Below are 22,342 nucleotides of genomic sequence, written 5' to 3'. Positions count from 1 at the left end.
CAGATCGGGGACTACGGCAGACAGTCATCTTTGTCACCTCCTAGTCTGCACGCACGGTAAACCTGTCCGTGATCATTACTCTGTCACTCAATCACTCCGTCAGATAAAAAGCTACCCAGTGCCTGTAAAATGAATAGCCAGAGTAGATTTCACACTAAACATGTTACAGTGTAAACCAGACAGAGTCACAATGTGCAATGGATATTGTTGGTTGCAGCACCATTTGGTTTCATACCCCGGGGTGACTGGAGTGTCTCTTTAACAGGGTGACGGTTGAACTTTCATGAACGTCTGCGATTCGCGAACGTTCAGTCGAGCGACTCTCTGTGGCCTTTTGGCTTTTTATAAACCGTGGTCGCTGAGAGGAGGCGAAACGCAGGTTACATCAGCGCCCGTTATTCTGTGAACCTTTTACCTGGAAAACACATTCCCAACAGGCACACATTAAATCACACCCGGCCGGAAGGGAACATCACACACCCTCAGAACACTGTGACACGACGTGTGTCTGCTTGCCAAAAAATCCATTTATTTCACAATATGAGTAGTCCATCATTTTACAGTTAATCCCTCTCTCTCTCTCTCTCTCTCTCTCTCTCTCTCTCTCTCTCTCTCTCTGTCTTTCTCGTGCCCTCTGTTCATCGTCTCTGCGTCGTCCTCTGCGAAACTTCGCCGGGGCAACTCTCGCGTTCCCTCTCACACTTCCCCTTCCTGTCGTCCGGCGGGGCCGTCCGTCCATCCATCCATCTGTCCATCTGTCTGTCCAGCGCGGTTGGCCGTGCGATAACATTGACATTCTCCTGGGGGAGGGGAGGGGAGGGGGGGGCGCATTCTCACCCCTCCCCCCCCCCCCCACACACACCCTGCCACATGCCTGGACCCCGGCCTATACACATGGCCCACTGCATTCCTCCTTCTGACCCTCTGCACACCACACACACATTCTGACCACACACCTTCAGACTTCTCCACCGTCTAGACCGGGGGTGTCCAATCTTATCCTAAAAGGGCCGGCGTGGGTGCAGGTTTTTGTTTTAACCCAGCAGTAACACACCTGATTACACTAATGAACTAATCGCGGTGTTTAATCAAGACCTTGATGAGTAGAATCAGCTGTCTTAGCCCTGTGCTAAAACAACTACCTGCACACACACCGGCCCTTTCTGGATAGGAATGGACACCCCTGGTCTTGACCCTCTTATTGCAAGCACTGGCAGCGGACCTTTTCCGGAAAGTACCCCCCCTCCCTGCGGAGAACCCGGAGGGGCAGCAGCTCTGCTCTTTCCTCCAGGGGTCAGGGGTCGGAGGGGGGTGTCTGGGGAGGGGTGGGTTAGTTTGGGGGGGGGGGGGGGGGGGTGTTTCGTGTGAAATCCTGAAAAAATCCAGAAACCGGACCCTCAGAATTGGAATGTTTGAATGCAGACAGGACAACACAAGCATTGTAGGAAAATACAGCCCTTTCTCAAAACATGATCCACGTTTAATAAAAATGGAACTGGAAAAAAACGTTAATTTACTATGATGTTTGTTCCTCTTTGTGAAAAGCTTATTTCCTGTGTAGTTACAGCACAGCTCACATTCCTGAATTCAGTTTTTATTGCACTCTGCGTTCCAATTCCAAGCTCCCAGCTCTGGGTTTTTTTAAATATAATATCAGGCACACTTTATGAGAGAAGAAATGTGATACAGTATTTCAGTGGAAAACAATCACTCCTCACTGTAAACAAAACAATCTGATCCAAGCTGAGCTGATTAGCAGCCCGAAAGCTATGAAAAAAAAAAAAAAAAAAAAAAAAATACAATTTTTGCCACCACCTCTTAAATCCACTGTTCGAGTCTCTAGGCTTGGAAAATGGCGATTCTTTGATGCCAATCTGGAAAGGTTTTCTCGTCAGTTGCTGTTAGATGAATTAACCAATTGCAAAATGCGTGCAACACTTTGCCTAGAGATTAGAAATATTTGCTGGACCTGTAACAGTCGCAGTAATGAGTGGGGTTTGTCTGAGACCAACGGTGGACTGTCATGTTTCTGTGATCTCTGATTGGTTGGTCACCATCTGTGAATCGCCCAACTGGCTCCTGGTTAACAATGTGATCAATCGACTCCAATATTTGGTGCCGGACTGAATTCTGACTTCCAGCGAATGCAATCAGCCAGAGCCACACTCGGCCATAGGCATGCTTCAGCAAGGGGAGTGTTTGTTTCTGATTTATGGGTGGGTCAAATTCTGCACTAGTATATACTGCTATACCATGCGTTGGTCTGGAAACTAACACAATGCTCACATATCCGTTGTTCTGTTCTTTTCACAAACAGCGGAAAACAGTCACCCTAAAGCTGGGTTCACAGTTGCCGTGTCTGAGAATGAAGTATTCGTTCGTTCATTTGCTCATACTCTATCGTTCGCTCACCGTTCACTCAATGTTCGCTCAGCGTTTGCTAGCACAGTGAATTGGTGCACAGGCCACCTTTTATCAAGTATTCTTTTTTACCTCAGGATAAATAAAAAAAACAACAAAAAAAACAAAACCATTCAAAAACAGTGCAGGTTAGGACACAAACAGAGATCTGTCTATCAACCAAACACTACAATTTTAAAGTTGAGCTAATGCACACAATCATAAAAAAAGAAACAGAAAAACAATCAATTGCACTTCGTTTAAAGGCAGCTGGGCTGTTATATGACAAAATGGCTCCCAAGTAAATACTATTCAAAGAACAAAATAAATCTTAAAATGGCTGCCTACTGTGTCCAACAACATACTTTCCAAGGGTTTCTTTTTCTTTTGAACCTTCTGGACACTTAAACACCTACGTTAAATTTAATTACGTATTTTTATCATTTTGGATATATTGATTTTCCATGAGTTTAAGGAACAGAGACAGACTTCATCCTGAGGACAGCTTCATGCAGATATCTGGCCTGGCTTCTCCACTGCTCAAGCGTAAGATCTCCAGCGCAGCAGTCAGGCACATTCCTACAAGCTTTTGTGTGTCACGTCTCGATGGAGATTTCAGGCGGTGATGTCCGATCTGATCGACCGTGATGTAAAATCCAGCCTGATAATTGAGCTGGTCAAGCTGGTCATAAAGCTGGTCTAGCTGGGTATAAGCTGGTCAATCAGCTAGTGCTGCTAGCTTTGTCCGTTTCAAAACATAGCTTGAGCTGGTCAAACTGGTCAACTAACTAACCAGCTGTTTAAAAACCTAGCCGGAGGTGTTTTGTTTTTTATTTCAGCAGGGATGCTAGGTAGCGACGTAGTGCTAATACTTTCCACATCCTTTGTAGAGAGATTCCCCGTAATTTCTGTGGCTACCTTCCCGTCCCAATGATCTATCCTATGTTTGGCTAGCCAAGGTCAAACCTTCCTCAACTTAATTCTTCTCTCGAGGCAAGTCTATCGGCTGTGACATCACTTCCTGTGCCCCGTCGAGACGCGACCGCTTTGGTGCACGCCCGGGGCGTGCCGCTACAGATCATGCCGGAAAAGGCACTTTAACAAAAACGACGTCACATCAGCAATCTTCACCAGCGTGTCCGCACACAGGAGGCAGGCCCTCAGACCGTCCAGCGGTTCTGGAGCGCCCGTAACTCAGCATCACAAACAAAAGCAAACTACGCATCGCAAACGCGTCGCGGGGCGGTTAGAAAATAATCTACGGGGGAAAGGCCGCTGCTCTCCCGCCTTCGTGCGCCGTGGCTGGGGGGAACTCCGGGGGTCTCTTTTCACAAACGACGTCAATAAATAAAGAGAGAAAAACAGAGCAGATGAAAGCGGCTCATTTCAGCCTCAGTGCATCGTACCGACAACGGCTCAACGGCTCAAAAACGTCTTCGCCTCGAAAGCTCCTTGTTTCGTGGAACCATCACATCTCCCCATTTTAAGGTCATTCACCATATATGAGTGAGAGTATATATATACATATATATATATATATATATGTACAAAGGTATTTTTCAATATGGCTCCCATTTTTCTCAAAAAAGCATTCGAACAAAAGGGGCCCAATTATGGCGACTTTTCAAGTCCTGAGGCAGCTTGTGCCTTCCCTGCTTCTGAATGGGAAGGAAAATGTATGCAGGAAATATAATGATTTATGGAAGCAAAAAAACCAAACAAAAGTAAAAAGACTTCCGCGTGCACTTGCTGCATCACACTCAAAACGCAAGCTGAATGAATATTGTCCAATCATGGCACATAGTCTGATTGAGGGGGTCCAATCGTATTGAGGAGTTTCCTGATGAATTTATAATCGTAATCCACCGGTAATGCTATGGGAATACTTTCTCTGAGTGCACATAACCTTCCTCTCCCTTTCCCCCGGTCTAATTATAGAATCCACACATCCATTTCTGGAGCTGTATTTTTGTCTATATAATCATTGACTACTTTTTGAATCCCAATGAAGATAAAATCAATGTTTTCATCACAATGTTGTTGTTTTTTTCATAGCTGTCTGATTTCTGCTCTACAATATTGGGCTGCTGACGGGCGAGTTGAAACCTTGTTGGGCCGCTGGCGGGGTCGTGACCTTTTGCACTAGCCTAAACACACCCCCCCCCCCACCCCCCCCGGATCCCTGCGAGGGGAACTGAAGCCTGCCTCCGGGTTCAACGCTCCTCCCCCTGGCCTGAGGAGAGGCGCCGGCGTTTCGTTTAACATCGCACAGAATACCTGAAGCCTGGGCCCTAAAAACACTCACACACACACACACACACACACACACACACACACAGAAGCAGCAGTGTGTCACCTCCGTTACACGGGAGGTGATACAGCGCAACTGGAGACGCATAGGGGAGAGTGTTCCCCTAAAAAGCCCCAGCTGTAGCCAGCTCCGCGAGACCCCCCCCTGGCTACTCAGGAGTCTTCCCCCCCGAGTAGACCACGGAGCCCAACGGGAGCGGAAGCGGCCGGGAGAGAACACGCCTTGGCGTGACCTTCCCCCCCCCGGCGAAGCACGAATGCTAACGTGCGCTAACGCTAACGAGGCGCTAACGAGACGCTAACGCTAACGAGCGGCGGTAAGCGCGGCTATGTACAGCGCGGTGTGGCCTTCGCCTGGCGTACCGCCGGGAGCGGCTCTGTGCGCGTAAAGCGAGAGGCCGCGCCTCTTCTGAGCTCCAGGAGGGGGCACTGTTTCAGGACCGGGCTTCAGTTCAGCTCACAGGGAGGGGAGGGAGGGGAGGGAGGGGGGGCGGGGCTGTCTGGGGTCTCAAAATGTTCACTAAAACGCCGCCAACGAACCTGCAGGTGGTCAACTTCGCCCCCCAAAGCGCCCCAACATGGGCGAACCCTTCCGCCCTTTTCTGTTTTTCTGGGAATGTATTTATCTCACTTTAGGTTAAGTTAAAGTTCTCTTCCGACGCGAAGAAATCAAACTCTCAGTATAGCCTGTATTTTGTGTCAGCATCTTGCATCTCCATTGAGCGCATTCTGAAGGGTCTCATCTGGCTCTATATAACGTCAAAGTTTCTTACGTTGGCGACCAATAAAGTTGGTTCAAAAACACATAATGCTAACTGGTAAGTTGAAAATATAAGCACTTTTTTTTTGCCATCCAGGGCAAACTGCGGAGAAAAGGTAGTGAGTACGATGACAGAATTCGATAAAGTGTCCCTCTTTTATTCCCTCTAGAGCAGGGATCAGCAAACCACGGCCTGGTTTCCCTTCCTCTCTGTATCTGGGAGTCAGGTGAGAAGACCAGTCTGGCACTAATTTCCCGGGAGAAAAGAAAACCAGGGCTGGATTTGGATTCGATGATCCCTGCGTTAGGGGGTCTTTAATTTAGTGACGTCAAGGCATCGTCACGGAAACCTCACGTCAAGCATTCCTGTGCCGGCTGGATCGTGATGTCAGATTCAGCCTCACCTGACCCCTGACCCCTGAAACAGCTGTTCTGATCAGGGCTGTCCAGCAGACCTGTGTAAGCAGGCAGTTCAGGGACGAGTTAAAGGGGTAATCCGAGTAATCCCACATATGTTTGTCTTGGAGTCAGATCTGCTGTGGGTTTGAACTCTGACCGTCCACACATCAAGAGATATGATTGGCCCGCTGAGCTACACCAAGGTGCCTAACTTCGGGAGTTAATCTCATTCTTATTGCTTCTCCAGGGATGAGGGCTCGTTGTGTAATCACGTAATGACTCCTGTCCCCGCTCTGGGACAGATATGCCCAGCCCTTACACCCCTAAGCGTAACATTATTTTGGGTCTTGTGGCACTTAATGTATCAGTAGCTTTCTTGGTAATTTTCCTATTTGCACCTTTAAATGCATCTTTTATAGGTTGCTCTGGCTAAAAGCATCGGCCAAATGGCTCAGTTTAAATAGCACCTTATTGCGGTTACTCGCTGTTGAATTTTGGTATTTGTGTGCCATGAAAAGACAATGTCTGAAACACCAGAAATTGTTCTACCACAATCATTTTGTTGGCATGCAACAGTATGGGCTTAGCAGAGTCTCTTGGCTTAATTTGATATTTAATAGAAGAAGACTGAGTTTGTGATTGGCGAATGGCTGTTTTTAATAGACACAGTGCTGCAGGGTTGGACTCTTTTGGGTGGAGATAAAAAGCCCAGTTAGCCTGAAGCGGTACTGAACGCACAGAGACACACAGCCTGGTGATATACCCTACTGTACGGGTCAGGAGAGCAGCAGTTTCTCAGGCTGGGGTTCATAAAAATGGACGCATGCGGAGGAGGTTAAAGCGGGGCTGCGTTGCGACAGGGTTTGGGGACGGGGTTTAGGGGGGGGTGGGGGGAGGGGGGTGAATCGGGAAAGTGACAGTGTTCTGATTGGTGAAGGTGACCAAGGATCACTGGTTCCTGGCGGGATTAATGAGGTGGAACATACGGGCGAGAACGCCAGCCGATGCCGGGAGCTCTCACTGGCCGCCCCTGCGAGAGACGGAGAGAGAAGCAGAGAGACACACAAAGAGACACCGTGAGAGAGGAACCAGGAAGTGGGCCTGGTAAAAAAAAAAAAAGAAAATTCAGTGTGACATCACTGTTCAGTTTGTGAACTCAGAACGGTGATGTCACAGTTGTGAATGAAATAGAGTGTGACCGTTTGTAGTGCTAAAACCCGGGAGGGAGGGAGCATGTTTGAGACGTGGGTTCCCTCAGCGGATTTCCCGTGCTTTTCCCGTTTTTTGTTTTCTCCAGAAAATAAGGTCTGAGGTTGACATAAGCTTAAGAGAGTTTCACTTTTTGTTCTCCAAGATAAATTACATCTGTTACGAACTCAATCGTGAATTTCAAGTCATGTCATGTCCAGCTGTCGTGTGCTTGAATAAAGTTGCTAACAAGTTGCTAACAGGTTTCTACGTTAAAACCATTGACGTTTCACACTAGCACACCTGCAAGCAACATTACTGTTGGTGTTCCAATATAGCAGCTTGTTCAACTTACTTTTTTAAAGCACATAACAGCTTCAAAATGTACAGCAGAGACATTAATGGATGTAATTTAACTTGCAAAATATGAAACTCTCTGAAGCTTACATTAACCTTAACCCCAAACAGATCTTATTTTTGGCAGAAAACAAAATCTATATGGGGAAAAAGCATTGGAGACCGGCTGAGAGAACTCCTCCGGGTCGGCCGACATCACTGTGAAACTCTATTGGCCAAGGGGAAATGGAAAGTGCTGCAATACGCTGAAATCAAATACACAATATCATCAACATATCGCAACTCTTCAGAATATACCGGAACATAAACAAATGACTAGTTACTTTCTGATAATGCAATCATTGCTTGAAATACACTGCTGCAAAGCATATTTATCAGTGTTTTTTAAACAGAGGTCCACGAGGTGAAGCACGATCTGACCGCAGGTTTTGTAGTCTCACAGCTCGACGGGTTAACAGGGCTGGGTGCCTCTACGTGCGCCTCCCCGGGACAACAGGCGTGAATTATCTGCTGGCTAACTCGTGTGCAATTACCTTTAATAAAGAATAAAACAGTGTAAAGAGATGTGTGGGGCAGCTCAGCCTGTATGGGGCCTGGCACAGACTCCACCAGTCAGAGCAGGAGTCATAGGAAGCCACTTTCACTGGGGAAAAAGAGTCTGAGGAAAAGCACTATTTCAGCTGAGCTGAAGGAAATGATATAAGGATGACATCAGTGGGGAAGATGATCACCTCATACCATTAAGTCATGGCCGACATTGACTTTGTCCTCCAAGGGTATGAGTGCAGCCAGACCACGCCAGGAAACTGTGCCCCACAGCATTACAGACCCAGCAGAACCCTTCAGTACTAGAACACCATTACAGACCCAGCAGAACCCTTCAGTACTAGAACACCATTACAGACCCAGCAGAACCCTTCAGTGCTAGAACACCATTACAGAATGAGCAGAACCCTTCAGTGCTAGAACACCATTACAGACCCAGCAGAACCCTTCAGTACTAGAACACCATTACAGACCCAGCAGAACCCTTCAGTACTAGAACACCATTACAGACCCAGCAGAACCCTTCAGTACTAGAACAACATTACAGACCCAGCAGAACCCTTCAGTACTTGAACAACATTACAGACCCAGCAGAACCCTTCAGTACTAGAACACCATTACAGACCCAGCAGAACCCTTCAGTACTAGAACAACATTACAGACCCAGCAGAACCCTTCAGTACTAGAACAACATTACAGACCCAGCAGAACCCTTCAGTACTAGAACACCATTACAGACCCAGCAGAACCCTTCAGTACTAGAACAACATTACAGACCCAGCAGAACCCTTCAGTACTAGAACAACATTACAGACCCAGCAGAACCCTTCAGTACTAGAACACCATTACAGACCCAGCAGAACCCTTCAGTACTAGAACACCATTACAGACCCAGCAGAACCCTTCAGTACTAGAACACCATTACAGAACCAGCAGAACCCTTCAGTGCTAGAACACTATTACAGAACCAGCAGAACCCTTCAGTGCTAGAACACCATTACAGAATGAGCAGAACCCTTCAGTGCTAGAACACCATTACAGAACTAGCAGAACCCTTCAGTGCTAGAACACCATTACAGAGCCAGCAGAACCCTTCAGTGCTAGAACACCATTACAGAGCCAGCAGAACCCTTCAGTGCAAGAGCACCATTATACAACCACTAGAACCCTTCAAAACTAGAACACCATTAGAGAACGAACAATGTAGTGTTTTCTTATTTGCTGACGATGTGTAGATGCAGGAAATCAGCAGTGTTGTCTGGCGAAAGGGCTTTTCAGTTTGATGTAGGCTGTTCCAGAGCAGTTTGACAGCATTCCGGTAGGCATGTGGAGAGTTTAATCCAACTGCATGTTTTTCTCACTGGGACAGAACCACCATCAGTCGCTCTAGAGTGTCTTTCATTCTGACCCTGAGAAACGTCAAACATCCGATCACACTGTACGTCCACATGTTCCAGGCCGTGAGCGTATGAGGTCAGTTTATTATCGGCCAGAACATTCCCTGACTATCCGCTGTCAGGGCTCAGATACGAGCCCGAGACTCAAAAATAACATTCCTGTTCGGGCGCGTCCGAAACCGCATATTCCCTCAATTCATTTCAGATGCAATACATTAACACGTGATCACGTTCATGTTCATATCAAATTCATGTTATTTGATTTCCAACCAATATATTATTAACTTTGAGGTTATAAATATATTTATTCATAGTTCTATATGACAAATATCTATTACCAGAACCATGATAACCACAATGTCTAATTATAATTATTTGTATGAGTTTTCCAATGTAATGGTAAGTGTTGATTTACAATCAAACTGAATACATATAGATTTTATAATATTATTTTATTATATATTATTCAGTATTCAGACACTTTACTGTGTTGTAGATTTAATTTTAAATTGATAGAATTGCCCATTTCTGCCAACTACTCAATAACCCATAATGACAAAGTGAGAACATGTTTTTAGAAATTTTAGCAGCTTTATTAAAGATGTATATATAATATTATGTATATATATACACAGTACTGCGCAAAAGTTTTAGGCAGGTGTGAAAAAATGCTGTAAAATAAGAATGCTTTCAAAAATAGAAATGTTAATAGTCTATTTTTATCAATTAACAAAATGCATGAACAGAAGAAGTGAATGAACAGAAGAACAATCTAAATCAAATCAATATTTGGTGTGATCACCCTTTGCCTTCAAAACATCATCAATTCTTCTTGGTATACTCGGTATATCACATATTGATTTGATTAGGATTTTTCTTCTGTTCACTCACTTTGCATTTTGCAAATTGATAAAAAATGAACCATTAACATTTCTATTTTTGAAAGCATTCTTACTTTACAGCATTTTTTCACACCTGCCTAAAACCTTTGCACATTACTGTATATATACATAATATTATATATACATTTTTAATAAATATATATTTATTTAATAAATAATAAAACTTTTGCACAGTACTGTATATAATCTTTTTTATCAGTAGCCAAATGAAGCAGCTGAATGAGAGCTATTTTAAAGGCAGCTGAATGACAGCGGGTGAGGGAGCTCCACGCCCACGGTGGCAAGTGTGCATTAAAGAGCAGTGAGATCAGCACGGTGCTGACACCCCAACCCCACACCTCCACCCAACCCCACCACCTCCACCCAACCCCACCACCCCAACCCCACCACCACCCCACCACCTCCACCCAACCCCACACCTCCACCCAACCCCACCACCCCAACCCCACCACCCCAACCCCACACCTCCACCCAACCCCACCATCCCAACCCCACACCTCCACCCAACCCCACCACCTCAACCCCACCACCACCCCAACCCCATCATCACCACCCCACCACCCCAACCCCACTACCTCAACCCACCACCCCAACCCCACCGCCCCACCACCCAACCCCACCACCCCAACCCCATCACCACCACCCGACCACCCCAACCCCACCACCTCAACCCCAACGTGGGTTCCTGGAGACCTACCGTCTGCATTTTAACCCTACACCTCAACCCCACCACCACCCAACCCACCACCCCAACCCCACCACCACCCAACCCACCACCCCAACCCCACCACCCCACCACCCCAACCCCACCACCCCACTGCCTCAACTCCACCACCCCAACCCCACCAACACCACCCAACCCCACCTCAACCCCACCACCACCCCGAGGCCTTCTGTTTACATAAGAACTGCGCCTGGATGTAGGCTACACCCCCCCCTCTCTCTCCCTCTCTCCCCCTCTCTCTCTCCCTCACTCTCTCTCCCTTCCTCTCTCTACCTCTCTCCCTCTTTCCGCCTCTCTCCCTCCCTCTTTCCCCCTCTCTTCCTGTTTCTCCCACCTCCCTCTCTCTCTCCCTCTTTCTCCACCCTGCCTCTCTCTCTCTCTCTCTCTCTCCCTCTTATCTCCCTCTATCTCTCTCTCTCACTCTCTCTCTCCTTCCCTTCTTTAAGGGTCTATAAAAAGCTGCTCTCTCTGCAGCCCTGTGTAGAGGCTGGGGTGTGATATCTCCCAGCAGCTGAGCTCTCCTGCCTCAGCACAACAAACACCGCGCTGTGTGACCTTTCCCGCCTGGGGCTACTGCTGCCCTGACACCCCCCCAACCCCCCTCACGGACGCGCCCTCACACTCACACCCCCCCAAACTCAAACCCCCCTCACAAGCCCCCCCTCAAACCCCCCACCCCACCGCCCCCCATACTCACACCCCCCCAAACTCACACCCCCCCTCACCCCTCACAAACCCAGTCTCAAACCCCCCTCACAGGCCCCCCCTCAAACCCCCCCCCCACCGCCCGCCATACTCACACCCCCCGAGTCAACCCCCCCAAACTCAAGCCCCCCTCATTCCCCCTCTCACAAACCCCCCCCTCATACCCCAAAACCCCCTCCTCAAACCCCTTCGCACAAACGCCCCCTGTACGCACTCGTCCCCCCCCCCCCCCCCTTTCCTGGAACGCGCTCTCCCACACCACACGCTCTCCGTGGTTCAGTAACGACACACAGTGACTGCACAGCTCTGTCACCGCAGTAAAAATGTTTTTGCTTTCATCTTCTGTCTCTTTATTTTTTCAACGGGGGGAAGGTGGGGTGGCTGACAGATATTGGATGGCCGTTACTAGAATATTTTTTTCATTCAAAATGTGCTCATTAAAATAAACGTTTCTTCTGCTTTTTCTTGGAGCGGCCGGGGGTGGTGTAACATTCTCACAGGGCCCACAATTCGCAATGGCACCCCGATTACAACATGGTGAATTTATTATTACCTATGTAACGGGGAGATCGTTTAAAACATTTAATTTTGTACCGTCGTTTCAGGAACTGTAGTATCATGAGTTTTTTGTTGTTGTTGTATACTTACGGTCGGCTATGCTACTTAAATAGGATTAATTACTTTTGAATTAAATGTCTGAAAGATGAAACCATGAGGGGCTGAAGGCTAAATGTAAAGTATCTACGTCATTTTGTCATTGAAAGTTGTGCAAAACCTGTTCACCTTTGCAGTCTTAGTATAGACCAAATTCGAAATACTAGCCCATGGTACAGATGTAAGCATATACATGTTTTCTGTAAATAATGTCCACACTAAATATTACAGACTCAAAATAGTTCAAGTTCTGTGAACTCACTGTCAGGTAAGGTTGCCGGGGCAAAGGGACCTTGTGATAGAGATGTGGCTAATTTAACTATGTCCTCAGACGCGAGATCTAACCGTTAATTTTAACCGTCTCGTACTGTTCCTCCTTGCAAAGAACGAGCGATAATGTCGCCGCGAGGACGCCGGAATGTGTCGGCGAGGAACGGCAGAGGAAAGTGAGAGAGAAATCAGGGAGTGACTGACAAGAGAACACATTCCGTCCGTCCAACCCTCTCTCTTCCTTCACAGGAATGGCAATGAATTTGCAAAAACTAGCAACGCAAACTCAACAGGGCTGCCAGACGGACGCTTTCACTCTTGAACGTAGGGACTCACAAAAATCACAGCTTCACACTAAGAATGTGTGTGAGTCAATGGCAAGCGGGGGATTTAACAAGAGTTGTGAGAAATTCATGTGGGAGTCAATAGAAAAAATTGAGTGGTTTTGGGTTTTTTAGGGGAGATGAATTCAGAAATCTGGCAACACTGAACCGTGCAGGTTTCCGGACGGAATAGTCGGGGCTAGTGCAGGTATTTACTACCCCCGAGCCCCAAGAATAAACCTGTAAACACTCGCGTGGTTCACGGCATCAGAAATAGCCCCCGCTGCTTACTGCACGGACACAGAGCTGTTTTGATGTCTGGTCTTGACCGAGGTTAAAACGCGATCCGTCAACAACAGAAGCCGGGGTTACCAGAATCGTAAATTTACCGCTTAGTTGCCCGTAATATTTGAAGAGCCAAAAAGATTTCTCCTGATTTTAGTTTTGTTCAACATATTTGTGAACATATAGAGGCTTCTTTTCATTTGGCGAACATCTCTCCGGAATTCTAATGAATTGTAGAGGGCTTACGTATTTTTAAAAAAAGCATTTGACCCATGTGTACAATTAGCATCTCTTGCAAGCTAGACTCCAGCGCTAATCCCGTTTTCGGCACTCCAGCGAAAAGCCCGATGCAGTAAATATCTTGACGAGTCACATTGTTCTCAGCAAATTAAAATATCAAACGGTCCCTGGTTCCACTGCGCGCGCTTGACCTACACCCCCACCCCCTCCCCAAATCCTCATGGCAAATATATTTTTAATGGCGAAGACATGATTTATAGGCCAGCGTCTTGTCATTCCTCCAAATCGACATCTGCGGGTTAAACTATCTCAGCCCAGCAAGCGAAATGTAGGCCTACCCCTGCATTCTCAATTGGCCAATATGGTTGCTTGGCTGCGACCCTGATTGATTAATATAGCCTATTCACCGAACGCTAACGGTTTCAGGACTGTGTGTTGCTGCTGCAGCTGAATAAGTACAGACTCCAAACCTACAATACATGTATGTAAAATGAGGGTCAACAAACCCTCACTGATTCCAGCCATCAGGAGTCGCTTAGTCCTGGATTACAGTTTTGGTCCAAGCCGTTTCCGCTAACTGCTACATTGCACAAACAGGGTGGCTAAACTGGTATTCTTGCCATAAAATCAGCAACTGATTTAGACCATAAGAAACCAAATGAGGTGAGTGAGCAAGTGATAGATTTGATTCTATTAGGTCACATTTCATTGTCATTGCTTTCTATGGCAGTGAAGTGTGTCCTCTGCATTTAACCCACCCTAGTTACTTAGGAGCAGTGGGCACCACAGTGCAGCGCCCGAGGACCAGCTCCAGCTCTGAGGCCAGGGCCTCGGTCAAGAGCAACAGCAGGAGCACACCTAGTGCCTTCCTGCCGCCAGGCGATGGCACAACCCACTGTGCCACTGTCCCGCCCCCCCCCAAAAAAGCATTCCTTGTTCTCCAGGGTTAGCCAGCCATGCTACATGGCTCAGGCGGTAAGAGCAGTCGTCTGGCAGTCGGAGGGTTGCCGGTTCGATCCCCCGCCCGGGCTGTGTCGAAGTGTCCCTGAGCAAGACACCTAACCCCCAAATGCTCCTGACGAGCTGGTCGGCGCCTTGCATGACAGCCAATCGCCATCGGTGTGTGAGTGTGTGTGTGAATGTGTGAATGAGAAGCATCAATTGTACAGCGCTTTGGATAAAGGCGCTATATAAACGCCAACCATTATGCTACACGTCTACGGGCGTGAGGTTCAGTGGGAGAGGCGAGGCGGGTTCCCTTACCTGGCCGGGGGCCCCCCGCGGCGTTTACCTGTGCTCCACAACGAAGCTCACGGTGGCGCCGTCGAAGGAGGGCGGGGCCACGATGCGGGGGCCGTGCGGCTGGCGGGCGCTGACGCTCTCTCGCCCCCTGGTGGCGGCGGGCTGCGACTGCGGGGAGCCGTCCGTGTGGGCGGGGCTGGCGTCGCCGCGGTTACCGTCGTCCGAGTGCGCGGAGCGCAGAGTCCTGGGGGCGGGGGGGGCGGGAGGGGCGGGGGCGGGGGCGGGGGCGGGGGCGGGGGCCGCTGGGGGCAGGAGGCCGGGGTAGATGAGGTACGTGGGGGTGGTGGCGTAGGGGCAGGGGCTCAGTCCCACGGCAGCCCCGAGGGGGGAGAGGGCGGAGAGGGGCGACAGGGGCAGGGAGACGGGCGTGGCGGGCTGGGGCGGGGCGGGCACGTCCATGAACTGCCCCGTCTCGGGGTCGTACAGCTTCCGGGTGGCGGGGGCGAGGGGCGTGTCCACCAGGTAGTACTGCCCCGTGGTTGGGTCCAGGAGCACCTTCCTCTGCGTGGGCTGGGCGGGGTCCGCCGCGGGCGCGGCCAGCGGGGGCGTGGCCTGAGCGAAGCACATGACCTGCGGCAGCCCGGCCGGCGAGGACGGCATCGCCAGGGCGTGCGTTCCCACGGAGACGGGCAGCATCACCAGGCCGGGGGACGAGGCGGGTTTCGGGGGGGAGGCCGTGCGAGGGCCCGGGTCGGGCGCCCCCGAGTCGACGGGGACGTTCAGGTAGATCCCGCCGGACTCTGGAGCCGGAGCGGGCCTCTCCTCCTCGCCCCGCTCTTCCGCGGCGGGTTTGGGGCCGGACGTCGGCGCCTTGGCGCCCGAGGGCGGCGGATACGTTTTACTGGCGCTGGGCGGAGTCTTCTGCCCGTTGCCCGGGGCGACCGCCGCGTTCCTGTGACTGAACACGGCGCTCCTCTGAGGAGGGGATGATGTTTTCGCCGCTCCCTGTCCCTCCTGGCTGCCCGGGGCGTCGCCGGCCTGCGATGGGGGGGACTGGGCGTGCTCCTGCCGTGCGATGAGGGACAGCACGTGGCTGTCGGCAACGGGCTGCGGCGCCTGTGTTCGCCGGCGCCACTCCTTCCTGTCGAACACGTACAGCTCCTCCATGGTCCGCACGGCCGCCTGCAGCTTCTCCAGCGCCGCCTTCTGCGCCGGCCTCTTTCTGTTAGCATTCCCGCTAGCGTTACCGTTAGCATTACCGTTAGCATTTCCGCTAGCGTTACCGTTAGCATTACCGTTAGCAATTCCGCTAGCGTTACCGTTAGCATTACCGTTAGCATTACCGCTAGCATTACCGCCGGCGACGGAGTCCTGCTTCAGCTTTTGCTGCGTTTCGGGCGTGTCCCCGGCGGAGTGTTTGGCGGAGGAGGAGGAGGTCTGGCCTGCTCTTCGCTGGGGGGGCTCAGCGCCGTGCGGAGGGGGGGGCGACTGCTCGTGCTCGCAGGCTTCCTCCACGGGGGGAGGCCGGTGTCTGAAGGCCTGCATTAGATGCTCGGCCCGTCTCATGTCCGGCCTGCTGTTGGTGTTCACGGACTGGCACTTTATCACCATGGGGGAGAACAGCGCCATGTTCTTCCTCTCCGGGCCCTTCGGCTCGCCGTTGCTACCCGCGGCGTTCTTCTCCCGGTTTTCCAAAGACACAAAGTGGTACGAGCTCTTCACCAGTTTGCGCATGTCTCTGACCTGGTGAATGGGCGTCAGCAGCTTGTACTTGTTGTCCCGTATGTCCCTGACCATGAAGTGCGGCGTTCTCTCCGCCCACTCCCCCTTCAGCGACGCGATGAGCGCCCGCGACCGGGAGTTGTCGCCCGGCCGGATCTGATTGGCGGAGCTGAAGCCTATGTTGGGGGTCAGCAGGCTCGCGATGTTGAACGGTTTCGCCTTGTTGTCGTTCACCGTGCGCACGCTTATTTTGATTTCTGGCGATCTGGATGTGGGGACGCCTCTCGCGCAACCCGACATCGCCGGCTTGTAGCCCGCGCGCATTTTCCACACCCCTCCCTCCGCCTGCTCCGTGAAGACGCGCGCGGCGCTGTCACCGCCGGGAGCCTGCTTCCCCGGCTCCTGCCCTGCGGGTTGCGAGTGCTGAATTTTAGGCACAAACAGTTGAGACGTCTTGTTATTCTTGCCGCTACCCGCTTTCGGGTCGATGTTATTTCCCCCCGAGTTGTCGGCGACGGAGGCGGGCTTCGCCGTCTCCCCCGTTTGGCCGGGCAGTCCGTTCTTCCATGTCCTGAACGCGCTGTTTTCGCTCGGCAGCAACGCGGCGTCGTTCCTCTGCTCCGCATTGCTTTCTGATTGGTTCCGTCTCGAGCTTTCCTCCAAAGACGCAGCCTCGGAGGTGTTGGAGTTCTGACACACTGCGACCGTCTCCGTGTTTTCCTCTTGCCCCGTTTTACGCTCCTGCTCAAATTGCATTTTTTTGGAAATTACGTTTTTGAGGAGACTGGATGCGAATGTGGCCTTTTGCTCTGCGCTGTCGGTGGCCTCCGCCGCTTCGCCGGGATGGGTACCGGCCTCAGTGCTCTGCTCCGTTGGCAGAGCGCCGGCATTTTCATCTCTGGAACCTGATACTCCCGCCGTTTCTGGGATTTTCGCACTGCTTTCGCTCCCATCGTTCACCTTGCAGCGGAAATTGACGGTTTCAGCCAAAGCAATGAACGCACTCTGCCCTTGGCTAAGCTGACCGTTGAATTCTACCTTTTTGGCGGCGGATGACGGTTTGTGGGCATTTGTGAAGCTGCCGTTCACAGCAAAGAGGGAATTCAATTTCGCCTGGGTGTACCCGATGATGCCGCCAGCATTCTTGCTCGCTTGAAAAGTGGACGTTTTTTGCGAGAGCAGCCTGCGTCCCCCTGCGTGCAGAGGCCAGTTGTTGATGGCCTGTCCGTACTCGGAGACGGAGGACTCGCTGGAAGTTAAACTGATGGCGTCGAAGTAAGGGCAGGCCAAACTCTTAAACGCCCGAGCCGTTAAATTTCGCACTTCCTTATCGGCATCGTCCAGCTCGCTCACAGAACTGGAAGCCCCGCTGGAGTACTCGAGGTCCCTTCCTTTTAACTTTCTGCCGAAGTGCACTCGTCCCGGGGCTGGGATGAAGCAGTTCGCCCGGCCACACGTCCCGTCGCCTTTACCGTCTTTGGCTTTATAAACATAGCGGCTCCAGTCGCCCTCGTGCTTGGCAAGATAACTGCCGTTTTCCGTTTCTTTGCCGCCGGAGGACTTATTTATAGCTCTGGAAGTAGTTTTGATTGACAGGTGAATCTGTCCCGCAGAATTACCGTCGCCGTTTTGAAAAACCTTTGACAGACTCTCGTCGGAGCTGATGCATTTGTCCGAGTCGCCCAGGTCTTCCCCGTCCCTGGCGCTGACCGCCGGCGCGCCGCCGGGGCAGGGGGCCGTGCTATCCGACAGCGCCTGGTCACTGCTCACCGGCGCCAGGCTCCCGTCGTCCTCAACATCAGCTCCTATCGTCTCGTCGCTGTCGAAAGAAGCGTAATCTACGAACGAATAGACCAGGTTGTCGTCTTCGACGTCGGTGCAGGATTCCAGTTCAAAATCCCCGTCGACGTCGTGGTCTAACTCTGTCAGCTGTATTTCGTGTGTGGTTATGAAATGACTCTCGTCCTCCGTGCTGTCAAAAGCGTTGCGATCGGATAAAATAACACTTTCACAGTCCTCTGATTCAATATCTTTATAAAGATACATATCCGTGTATTGTAACTCTTCAATCTTTGAAGAAACATCTTTAAAATTACAAGGGTCTTTTACATTTAAGGGTACAATCTCAGTGTGAGGTCCCGTTATGGCGTCGAGACTGACGGGACTGTCCCCGAAACCACCGTTGCTGTGAGCGACTAGCGAGGGCGACATTGGCTCAGAGTAGCAGAAATCGCCCACGACGCAAATTTCAGTTGTAATGTCCCCTGAATATGTTTTGTGAGTTGATTCACAGTCCTTGCCGGGGAGATTAGTTAAATTCAATTCGCATTCACTTGGACCGTTGTCATCCACACTCGATTTGTCCCCCTTGCTTTTAAATATTCCCAGATGGTTACTGTCGCCAGTAATCATTACCTTCAGAGTTCCCTTGCCCTCCGACTTCATGTCGAGCACGTTGTCCAGCTCCACGTAGTTGGACTCGTCCTGTGTCCCATAGTTGTAATGGTCGTTTTCCGGCAGCAGCTTCATGTACGGACCGGTGTCTCCTCTGTTAATGAGAGCAGTCTGGGCTCCTTCCATTTGTCTTTTCCCTGCTGTCACGAGATATTAATTATTTGGGATATTATTTTCCACCCGGGACGGGAAAATAGAAAGAGAGGGAGACAGGAGTCCCCAGGAATCCCCGTCTCACTCCTCGGTGTCTAGTTCACCGACCAGACCCTCCTAGTGGAGTCGTTGCTCTGTGTTGCAGTTCTTGCCGACAGTTGTTTGTGTGGCGCTCGAGACTGTCATTGCGGATGCCATTGGTAACAGAATCAGAAGCGACATTCCACCCCCCCCCCCTATCTCACAGATGGTAGCGCGAAGCATATGGAAATGTGCGCTCCTGCTGGCGTGGGCCGCGCGTCATTCTCCCCGGCAAGTGTAGAAGGAAATGTAAGGCACATTACCGTGGCACTTAAATATAGTGTGTAGGCGCCGCGTCCGAATGTCCATAAGGCAGGCTACCCGCTTCAATAACAGACACAGCAATAGCAGACTGGCAAGGCAAATGTTTACGCGGACTGGGTCTAGTGTCACTCAAATGTTTGCACCGTCTGAGACGTTTATGGGGAAAAAGAGTGTCCTCTCTGGCGGCGTGTTCCGCCTTTTTATTGTTATGATTTTGTTATTTTTAAGTTTGTTTATGAAACTAATTTTATATTGCTGATTCCTTAAAGGCTATTTTAACAATTTAAAGAGTAGCCTTTTGGAATGATTTTTTATAAAAAGAAAGTTCTAAGTCAGCGTTATATAGCTCCATTACTTTGAATTACCGTCAGCATTAGAATGTTCAGGATCATTTTAATCGTAAAGGGTTAAATGACAACGATATGAGCCGCGTGTTTAATTACCGTATCTAGGAACAGTGTTAACAGCATACCGCTTTGCCAAAACTTCCAAACGTTTCAAGTGGGCCGTTCTTAAGTAACGTGTTAGGAATTGTGCGTAAAAACAGTGATAATTCTTATTTGATTGTTGGAACTGGGTTATTTTGACAGCTAAGCGGTCACTTTATCTTCAGAAATACATTGGACATATATTTCAACTGAACCTTGATTGAGGGACGACCGGCTGTAATACTGTCAGACTTAACGTAATCTACCCATACTAAACCGTTTGAGTGTTTCTTTAAAGAAATTAAGGGCATAGCCTGTAGCCAGTATGCGCTTTTAGCCTACCATGTGAAGGGTGGGAGCAACTTTAGGAAACTTAATAAATGAATGAACTCGTGCCAACAAACTCTTCATAGTCAATGAGTCACATATACCAGGGGATGCATGCCAGATCTGATTAAAACAACCCGACCTTGCTGTTTGTCTGTGTCCTCCAAACCCAGACCTTAACGTGAAACACAATCAACCTAACAGGCTCGTTAAAAAAGGCGAAAACACGCGTTTTTTGCTGAAATCACGTTTTGACTGAGTTCAGCACCTCCCGTGGAGGAACAGCTCCTGCGTTCGACAAAAACGCCATTTCCTCCCCCTTTTTTGCTCTCTTTATTTTTCCCTTCTTTCTGTAACGACAACGTGGTTTTGACACGATTAGCACGTGCAGTGCATTGTGTAGCGATTTGCAGACTAATCTGATTTTGCATAGCGGCATTATTATTACATTGTTTTGCTCTTGTTGTTGTTTTTGTTCTTGTTCTTTAGTTTGTGACAATAGACAATTGTCACAAACAGTAATAGTGTCGTTTCTTTGACAATACATGCCCCAGGTGTATTCTGTTTGATGGACAGGTAATGGTTGATCTTCAGGCTTTCATATTTTATATGAATAATATTATTGCATATTATTGTTTTATTTTATATCTTTTATTATTCATCAAATCGATGTGCACTATGTAAATTGTATAGCTGTACAATACAACAGAGGCGGTTGTATTTGTGCTCATCATGTTCGAGAGAGCCTATACAAAACGTAGATAAAATAATTTCGAGGTACAAGTGACTTTCGTAGAAGTATACAACGGTGGAACGAACAATGATAATTCCTCCAGAGAAATAAACAATGGACATTCTATCAATGTTTCTCCCAGTTAGCACATTTTTACAACAAGAAACTATTATGCATTTGGTCCACAGGACACTTGTTGTGAAAAGGACACTGACATTACCGTATTTCTTGTAGTATGTGGATTTCCAAAATGCAGAGAAGGTGAGGTCCCCCCACACTTTTACCACCCACATGTTACAAAACAAGGAACTGTTTTTGCTAAAGCAATGGGATCTTAAAATAGGTTATACAGATAGAACCAGCTGAGTTTTAAGGCTTTCAAACAGTATATCCTGTTACCATAGTGATTGAAAATTATGCCCTGACAAAAGGAATGAATGCAAAAAAACCCACTGACCCAGCCCTGGGCTTAAAGGGGTTAATAATACCACATTATTACCCTTGTACTGGTTTAATAACACCACATTACTACCCTGCTACTTGTTTAATGACACCACATTATTGCGCTGCTACTAGTTTAATAACACGACTCAAACAGTGCCCTCGCCTGTCTTCCTCTCTCATGCGCGCGGATGTGGCTATTTTTGCGAATGATGCAATGCCATAGACGGAAAGAACGAACGGCATCCCATGCCGCGTACGGTGGTGTGGGATAACGGCGCGGATACAGTTCGTATGATTATAGTTTTCACTGGAAATGGGAAATCCGTGACCTTGGCTCGACGGCGGCACGGGAAGGGGGGGGGGGGGAGGGGCGCGGACGCGCGGGGAGTCAGTGGGGCGAGCGGGTCTACGTGCCGGAGCGGCGCGGGTATATCTCACCAGCGAGGCGTGTGGCGGTCTGCGATGACAGGGCGGAGGGATTTCGTTAACGCTTAAAAAATAGCGCACTCCACTGGAGGCAGTTTCCATTGTGCGCGCGGCGGCCCTTGCATCAGTGGGCTGTGCCCGTAAATAGCGCGGCACTGGAAGCTGTTTTCACGGTTTGCGCGGTTGACCTTTTCACACTGCGCAGATAGGAATAATGCGCGCGCGCGCCGGTGGCTGAGTGTCACATACTGTCGCGATCCGCTCTGAATATAAACCTCTGTCGACGTGGCCTACGGCTAACTTTGAGTGGGGTTTTGTCAAAGCCCGTTCTGTTGCAGCAACAGAGCAAAACCCTCTTTCTCTTCCGAATCTATGTGCACGCGCCGAATTGCGCAGTTTCATATTTTCCCCGTAGATATTTCCGATTCGTGTGCAGCGATGTGGAAATCACTGACAGGAGCAGGATCTGAAAACAGCGCCCCAAACCTGAAGGGAACAGAACGAAATGTGCCAAAATACCTCTGACCTGGGATCACCTATTCCCCTCCTGATCCTGGCCAATCGGGAAGCACTAAAACGTGTAAGGTAATCCCGGTCTTTCCCTCTAT

The 22,342-nt window shown here is 49.6% G+C and overlaps 1 protein-coding gene across 2 annotated transcripts; it reads right to left on the bottom strand.

Moving 5' to 3' along the window:
• Positions 1-516: 516 nt before the first annotated feature.
• Positions 517-19,222, bottom strand: LOC133130134 (uncharacterized protein C4orf54 homolog). Of its 2 annotated transcripts, none has more exons than XM_061244430.1 (2): positions 14,752-19,222; positions 517-6,899 (listed from the first exon to the last, which is right to left on the bottom strand). In XM_061244430.1, the coding sequence occupies exons 1-2, from the start codon at positions 19,002-19,004 to the stop codon at positions 6,887-6,889; spliced, it is 4,266 nt and encodes a 1,421-aa protein (XP_061100414.1). In that variant the 5' UTR covers positions 19,005-19,222; the 3' UTR covers positions 517-6,886. The 2 variants fall into 2 exon arrangements, with proteins under 2 accessions (XP_061100414.1, XP_061100415.1); XM_061244431.1 differs by having other exon boundaries at positions 14,724-19,221.
• Positions 19,223-22,342: the final 3,120 nt, after the last annotated feature.

Source organism: Conger conger, chromosome 6, assembly GCF_963514075.1.
Source record: "Conger conger chromosome 6, fConCon1.1, whole genome shotgun sequence".
Classification (NCBI taxonomy): Eukaryota; Metazoa; Chordata; class Actinopteri; order Anguilliformes; family Congridae; genus Conger; species Conger conger.
This window is presented reverse-complemented; position numbering and strand designations above follow the sequence as displayed.